Source organism: Drosophila obscura, unplaced genomic scaffold, assembly GCF_018151105.1.
Source record: "Drosophila obscura isolate BZ-5 IFL unplaced genomic scaffold, ASM1815110v1 contig_96, whole genome shotgun sequence".
Taxonomy (NCBI): domain Eukaryota; kingdom Metazoa; phylum Arthropoda; class Insecta; order Diptera; family Drosophilidae; genus Drosophila; species Drosophila obscura.
The window spans coordinates 1,591,095-1,599,256 of NW_024542890.1; the positions used below are offsets into that span (position 1 = coordinate 1,591,095).

The 8,162-nt window shown below is 46.0% G+C and overlaps 2 protein-coding genes across 2 annotated transcripts; both read right to left on the reverse strand.

Moving 5' to 3' along the window:
* Window positions 1–1,235: 1,235 nt before the first annotated feature.
* On the reverse strand, window positions 1,236–2,915 carry LOC111070408 (transcriptional regulator DEF1). Its single transcript, XM_022360922.2, has 2 exons — window positions 2,537–2,915; window positions 1,236–2,476 (listed from the first exon to the last, which is right to left on the reverse strand). The coding sequence occupies exons 1-2, from the start codon at window positions 2,717–2,719 to the stop codon at window positions 1,337–1,339; spliced, it is 1,323 nt and encodes a 440-aa protein (XP_022216614.2). The 5' UTR covers window positions 2,720–2,915; the 3' UTR covers window positions 1,236–1,336.
* Window positions 2,916–6,300: 3,385 nt separating this feature from the next.
* Window positions 6,301–7,960, reverse strand: LOC121405433 (transcriptional regulator DEF1-like). The gene is made up of 3 exons (XM_041596103.1): window positions 7,601–7,960; window positions 6,994–7,540; window positions 6,301–6,901 (listed from the first exon to the last, which is right to left on the reverse strand). Exons 1-3 carry the CDS (start codon window positions 7,781–7,783, stop codon window positions 6,402–6,404), a joined length of 1,230 nt encoding a protein of 409 aa, XP_041452037.1. The 5' UTR covers window positions 7,784–7,960; the 3' UTR covers window positions 6,301–6,401.
* Between the last annotated feature and the right edge of the window lie 202 nt (window positions 7,961–8,162).

Below are 8,162 nucleotides of genomic sequence, written 5' to 3' on the forward strand. Positions count from 1 at the left end.
AATAAACCGAGAGGAAAAAATAAATTTGGCAGACACGAGAACTGAAAATCTGGATCAGGAAGAGAGAGACAGGGAAGGATTTCGAGCTGACCAGCGGGAAGACCCAGGAGCTTCCGAAACAATAGAAGTGAGTCGCTCCAAAAGTGGGAAAAGCCGGAAGCTTATCTTAACAGTAGAAGGAATTTCTTTGATATCCTGGCCTCTTTTATATTGGTCTCTTCAAGTCTTTCGGCCCACGGGATCCTGGTCACTTGCCCTGCCACGGAGGGCGCTCTCCACGGCACCCCAACCCTAGAAAAAAACCAAAGTATATATTTAAAGAAAAAACAACTGTCTACTTAAATTTTTTTTGTTGTTCTCTGTCTGTTTTCGTCAGGCCGTCCATATTTATTTTTCCGTTCTCAGCCATATGCAGCTATTAATATTTATACCTTATTTATTTAATCCTATTTATTTAGTCATATTTATTTAATTATATAATATCTACCCCATTGTATTAAGCTGAGGGGCGGGAATAGGCGGACGCGCCACCGATATGAGTAGGATGTGTATAAGAATTATAACGAAAAAATGAATAGTTAAGTGTTTCGCAGGGAGATCCGACATGGTCTGATCCGGAGCTCTGGTGGGTGGGTACGTCGGAGGTACGACATCAACGCCTCAACCTGGTCCACGTTTTGGTAGGAAATCGTTTGTCGAGTAGCGTCCGTAAGATTTATTTTTGAAGTGTCGTTTTCTTTCTTTATTTTCTGTTTTGTTTTGTAGATGTTTCAATTGTTGTCCGAGGTGTTCGATTTGTTGAAAGTACCCAGCCCTGGGTAGACTGGCTAGCCGGTTTTGCCCCACCACCAAAAGGTTCGTAACAATTTTAATTAGTTTATACGACTGGTCGCAGCCAGCGATTCCAATATCTCCCCGACTCTGGTGGCGCATATCACGTTTTGTTTTGTCCCATACAAATTGACCCGCTCTAATATACATATTCGCAGGATATTATCTGCTCCAATAGTGGAAGGTCAAAAGAATTGGGTATATCAAACTTTGTACCAAACTGTATATTTTTTAAAATTATTTAAAACTGTTTTTGATGGAAATGTTTGATGACGAATCGATCATTCTAAACATCCGATGGTTTTGCAACTTAATCGATAGTAGCGTCCTCGCATCCCTGTCACTGTTATTCTTAAAGTCACGCCCTGTGGCGTATTGGTCACGATGTTACATCTGAACATTGCTCTGTTAACATTGGGCTGTAGATGCCACCAACGTTTTATTTGTAAGAAATGTATACAGAAATATATTAAAACTCAACGAATAAATAAGAAAAGGACCGGAGTCACTTTTTTAGTTTGCTCTGGTCCTTAATACCAGCGTTCTTGCACAGCTCACTGATGGCAGCTGGCACCCGCTCCAGATACTCCACCAGATCAATCTCGTCGCGAAGATTTTTAAGATACGTTTTCTGTATCTTACGTATCATGGGAGTGATGACCTTGCATTTCACTATTTCATCTACATCATTACTGTAATCGACCTGCGGCCCCGTCTCCAGAGCTGCACATGCACTTGTGGATGCTTTCTCCTTCGACTTGAAGGACTTGGACCGATTAGAGGCCGATTTGTCACACGTAGACGGTTCCGGATCCAATATCTCCCCCTTCTTAACCATATTGGAAAGTCCCCTAAGCGCCAACTGCAGCTTCAGCTCCTCAAGGACCATGGAACGCAGTTCGTCCCCGCTCTTCGCACTGATAACAGACGCTTTCGTGGAGCTGCAGTTGCTCTCCGTGCCAGACAGCTGATTCTCGTATTTTGACAGCTTGCCTTTGGATCCCATCTTGTGGTTGTCCTTATCGCAGCCTTCGGGTGAAAATATCTCCTTGGCTTTATCGGCCATGAATGAGGGTGGGCGAGAGTCCGCGTTCCTACAAAGGTTATGCGGCACCTGGCGGCTGTTGCACTCTGTACGTGGCACTGGAACGACTTTGGCCATGGAGCTGCATCGTCTAGCAGGTGCTTTATTCTGGCTCAGATTTCGCTGTACCTGTTCTTGAGGATCATTCGAGAACAGCTGCTTCTGTGAATGATTCGAATGCGACAGCTGCTTAAGTGAAATGCAAAAACATTCCTCCCGATACTCCTGCTGTAGCTGCTTTATATACGGATCCTTCTTTGAGGGATTCTGGTATTCGGTCGAATGACATTGCCGCATCATTTTGGATTGCTGTGGAGGCTGCTGCATTATCTGAGGATTCCCATGCGTAGGATTTTCTGTACAATTCTGATAAGCAGACACTCGATACCCCTGAGGTGGCTGCTGGTTCAACTGATCATGATTAGCCTTCAGAGGAGGCCCCTCGTACGGATCCTTTTTAGGGGGATTCTGGTACTTCGTCTGCTGATTTTGCTGCATCATCTTGGGGGTATTCTTACGAGTCTGCTTATCATGTGGCTGCTGCATCATCTGCTGCATATTCTGAGGATTCCCAAAGGAAGGTTTTTTTGTATAGTTCTTATCTTGAGGCGGTTTTCCTACCTGATGCTGGGGCACATTCTGATAGGGTGGCGGAGGAGGACTTGGATACAGATCCTGGATGGAAGTCGGCTTCTGTTGCTGTTCTGGAGGTTTCTGCCTGGGCAACTGCAGTGTCTGTAGATCGGTATGGAAAACAGTCCGACGGACATTCCCCGGTAGCTCGTTCTTGCCTTGTTGCGGCATCTTATCCTCTTTCAGTGGGCGATTTCTGTGATTTGTTTGTACTCTCCTGGCATCGGTACACGAGTGCGACCAATGCTTGTGACGTTGTGTATCCAAAAAGCGAGAGGAGACTGGTGCTGTTTTAATCGGTTGGAGTTTGTTTCAGTTTATGAGGTGATGTTATCCATGTGATGACTTTAATAGCAAGGTCACTTTTCCTGTGGAAACTAAACGAAACGATGAACATAATATAATGAAAGAAGAGTCAGTTCTCTGTAGTAGGGTCTCAATTCTGAATTTCGAAACGAGCGGGAATGTTGTGAGCCGCGGAAAAGGCCGCGCCTCTACTTGTGCACATGGTACTCAGTCAGTATGTATGTGAGCTTATGATTCGTAAATCTCTATGTCTTTTGTCTACCCGCTCGGAGAACTACCATCTTGCCGCGATGAGGGGGCTTAGTAAGCGTAAGGAATTCAACGGCTATACCGGCGGTAGCGTATGCTGCCAGAAGGGCCACCCAAGCCGGGCAGGTCATGGGGGAGCGCCGAACCCAAAAGTAGTTCACCCTGGCGGTAGGGATAAAACACATCCGTTATGGGGGAAATGTCCGATAACGATTCAACAGTTAAGGTGCAGGGCGTCGGAGAGACAGTACCGGCGGTTATTGGGGGTGCGAGCGCAGGCCCCCCGGCGTCGATATCCTGTGACTGCAGGAAACCCGAAATGGCAGTGGAGTGCTTGGCTGCCAAATCGCGTAATGCCACAAGCAACAGAATGATCCGCAGACAGAAAGGGACGATAGAGGATCTAGAACCGGGAACCACAGACGGATGCTTCGTCTTCACAGGTCCCTCAGTGTAGGAAGCAGAGTTGGCTACGGCCTTCTTTCGACTCGGATACAACGAGGAGCCGCAGAAGGCGGTGCCACAAGGCATGGAGGCTGAGACCCTACGCAAGCGGCTGCAAGCGGGATACAGGGCATCGGCAAAATACCTTCGTGGTATTTGGTGAACTTTGGCCGTGGTCCCTACGGATCAGATTCGGAGAACGATAATGAAGGTGTGGATTCCTCCCCCGATCAAGGCGGATGGGTACACACTCGTTCTGATCAAGGCACAGAACCGGATCCTGGAGGCATCTGACTGGACCATCACAAGGGGATAGCGCTTGACATGGGGAACGGCAAGGAACTCTGGATCAGTATTGGTCAGGAAAGCCTTGCCAAACTAATTGCAACGGACTGCCGCATATCTTTCGGTACGGGCACCCTGGCGGTAGCAGTACCGCGACACCGCCTTCTCACGCCACACCCCGCGGGTAAGCCAAGAACCAAGGCACCGGACAATATCCCGTGACGAGTGTGGGCATCACAATGGGCAGACTTGCCACCCGAGCAGCCCTATAGACCCAACATAACCTAACAGCTAGGGGCTAAGAAGATACCTTTGATTGGTCGACATGCATCAGCGTTATTTAGAGTTGTTCCAATACCAATCAGAATTGAAGAACGCATGATTATGGTGCACGGCGATGTTCAATAAGTGCCAAGGTGGCAATCTTATAAAAGAGTTTGTGAAGGAAGTTGGCCTTGGAGTAGTGCCAGCGATTTGCCCGAACAGGGGATTTCAACAATTAGGTCGGATGGCACTGCTCCAGTTAATGATAAGATTCTAATTCCTCATCACAGTATAGAAACAGAAGAAGGGAATATTGTCTTTGTAATATATACATACATAGGAGGCTTTAGCGAAATACCCAAGATTGTTTGGAACCAATTAGACTCACCAAATATTAATCATACAGACGAAATAAACCGCATAAAAAATTAATTATATTATTTGAAAACGCACAAGCTAGAATTAAAAGAACTAAAACTTCACCATCTTTCCGGGCACACAATAAAAAAACGAGAAGGAACGCGTGAGTCGCTTCTGGGGACCCGACTCTAATTATACCCGTACTCAGTCAGCTGAGTATAATTTTATAATTTTTTAGAATTTAATAATTAAAAAAAAAATTGTATTTTTAAGTTGGGGACCTTCGGCTTCCCTTAGTTGTCTTGTGTGGGGACCGTTTGCGATCGTGGCCGGGTCATCATTAGATCAAGTTCAGAATAGCATTCAGTCGGTTGATCATTGACCGTCGTCGTGTAAGGAGGGTCAATGTCAATGTGCTTCTGCATCGTGTGCCGGTCCATCCATCCGTTCCATCATCACCCCCATCACGCATATGGTGGCTGCCCTGTTCTTAATCCAGTCTGCTGGAGGACTGCTCCCCTCCCCTCTGTCAAGCCGCCCCTACCGCTGACCAAACCACACCACTACGACGAGCAGCAGCTGCAAGGTGGCATTTGCGAGAAGCTGGGAATAAACCGAGAGGAACAAATAAATTTGGCAGACACGAGAACTGAAAATCTGGATCAGGAAGAGAGAGACAGGGAAGGATTTCGAGCTGACCAGCGGGAAGACCCAGGAGCTTCCGAAACAATAGAAGTGAGTCGCTCCAAAAGTGGGAAAAGCCGGAAGCTTATCTTAACAGTAGAAGGAATTTCTTTGATATCCTGGCCTCTTTCATATTGGTCTCTTCAAGTCTTTCGGCCCACGGGATCCTGGTCACTTGCCCTGCCACGGAGGGCGCTCTCCACGGCACCCCAACCCTAGAAAAAAACCAAAGTATATATTTAAAGAAAAAACAACTGTCTACTTAAATTTTTTTTGTTGTTCTCTGTCTGTTTTCGTCAGGCGGTCCATATTTATTTTTCCGTTCTCAGCCATATGCAGCTATTAATATTTATACCTTATTTATTTAATCCTATTTATTTAATCATATTTATTTAATTATATAATATCTACCCCATTGTATTAAGCTGAGGGGCGGGAATAGGCGGACGCGCCACCGATATGAGTAGGATGTGTATAAGAATTATAACGAAAAAATGAATAGTTAAGTGTTTCGCAGGGAGATCCGACATGGTCTGATCCGGATCTCTGGTGGGTGGGTACGTCGGAGGTACAACATCAACGCCTCAACCTGGTCCACGTTTTGGTAGGAAATCGTTTGTCGAGTAGCGTCCGTAAGATTTATTTTTGAAGTGTCGTTTTCTTTCTTTATTTTCTGTTTTGTTTTGTAGCTGTTTCAATTGTTGTCCGAGGTGTTCGATTTGTTGAAAGTACCCAGCCCTGGGTACACTGGCTAGCCGGTTTTGCCCCACCACCAAAAGGTTCGTAACAATTTTAATTAGTTTATACGACTGGTCGCAGCCAGCGATTCCAATATCTCCCCGACTCTGGTGGACGCATATCACGTTTTGTTTTGTCCCATACATATTGACCCGCTCTAATATACATATTCGCAGGATATTATCTGCTCCAATAGTGGAAGGTCAAAAGAATTGGGTATATCAAACTTTGTACCAAACTGTATATTTTTTAAAATTATTTAAAACTGTTTTTGATGGAAATGTTTGATGACGAATCGATCATTCTAAACATCCGATGGTTTTGCAACTTAATCGATAGTAGCGTCCTCGCATCCCTGTCACTGTTATTCTTAAAGTCACGCCCTGTGGCGTATTGGTCACGATGTTACATCTGAACATTGCTCTGTTAACATTGGGCTGTAGATGCCACCAACGTTTTATTTGTAAGAAATGTATACAGAAATATATTAAAACTCAACGAATAAATAAGAAAAGGACCGGAGTCACTTTTTTAGTTTGCTCTGGTCCTTAATACCAGCGTTCTTGCACAGCTCACTGATGGCAGCTGGCACCCGCTCCAGATACTCCACCAGATCAATCTCGTCGCGAAGATTTTTAAGATACGTTTTCTGTATCTTACGTATCATGGGAGTGATGACCTTGCATTTCACTATTTCATCTACATCATTACTGTAATCGACCTGCGGCCCCGTCTCCAGAGCTGCACATGCACTTGTGGATGCTTTCTCCTTCGACTTGAAGGACTTGGACCGATTAGAGGCCGATTTGTCACACGTAGACGGTTCCGGATCCAATATCTCCCCCTTCTTAACCATATTGGAAAGTCCCCTAAGCGCCAACTGCAGCTTCAGCTCCTCACGGACCATGGAACGCAGTTCGTCCCCGCTCTTCGCACTGATAACAGACGCTGTCGTGGAGCTGCAGTTGCTCTCCGTGCCAGACAGCTGATTCTCGTATTTTGACGCTTGCCTTTGGATCCCATCTTGTGGTTGTCCTTATCGCAGCCTTCGGGTGAAAATATCTCCTTGGCTTTATCGGCCATGAATGAGGGTGGGCGAGAGTCCGCGTTCCTACAAAGGTTATGCGGCACCTGGCGGCTGTTGCACTCTGTACGTGGCACTGGAACGACTTTGGCCATGGAACTGCATCTTCTAGCAGGAGCTTTATTCTGGCTCAGATTTCGCTGTACCTGTTCTTGAGGATCATTCGAGAACAGCTGCTTCTGTGAATGATTCGAATGCGACAGCTGCTTAAGTGAAATGCAAAAACATTCGTCCCGATACTCCTGCTGTAGCTGCTTTATATACGGATCCTTCTTTGAGGGATTCTGGTATTCGGTCGAATGACATTGCCGCATCATTTTGGATTGCTGTGGAGGCTGCTGCATTATCTGAGGATTCCCATGCGTAGGATTTTCTGTACAATTCTGATAAGCAGACACTCGATACTCCTGAGGTGGCTGCTGGTTCAACTGATCATGATTAGCCTTCAGAGGAGGCCCCTCGTACGGATCCTTTTTAGGGGGATTCTGGTACTTCGTCTGCTGATTTTGCTGCATCATCTTGGGGGTATTCTTACGAGTCTGCTTATCATGTGGCTGCTGCATCATCTGCTGCATATTCTGAGGATTCCCAAAGGAAGGTTTTTTTGTATAGTTCTTATCTTGAGGCGGTTTTCCTACCTGATGCTGGGGCACATTCTGATAGGGTGGCGGAGGAGGACTTGGATACAGATCCTGGATGGAAGTCGGCTTCTGTTGCTGTTCTGGAGGTTTCTGCCTGGGCAACTGCAGTGTCTGTAGATCGGTATGGAAAACAGTCCGACGGACATTCCCCGGTAGCTCGTTCTTGCCTTGTTGCGGCATCTTATCCTCTTTCAGTGGGCGATTTCTGTGATTTGTTTGTACTCTCCTGGCATCGGTACACGAGTGCGACCAATGCTTGTGACGTTGTGTATCCAAAAAGCGAGAGGAGACTGGTGCTGTTTAAATCGGTTGGAGTTTGTTTCAGTTTATGAGGTGATGTTATCCATGTGATGACTTTAATAGCAAGGTCACTTTTCCTGTGGAAACTAAACGAAACGATGAACATAATATAATGAAAGAAGAGTCAGTTCTCTGTAGTAGGGTCTCAATTCTGAATTTCGAAACGAGCGGGAATGTTGTGAGCCGCGGAAAAGGCCGCGCCTCTACTTGTGCACATGGTACTCAGTCAGTATGTATGTGAGCTTATGATTCGTAAATC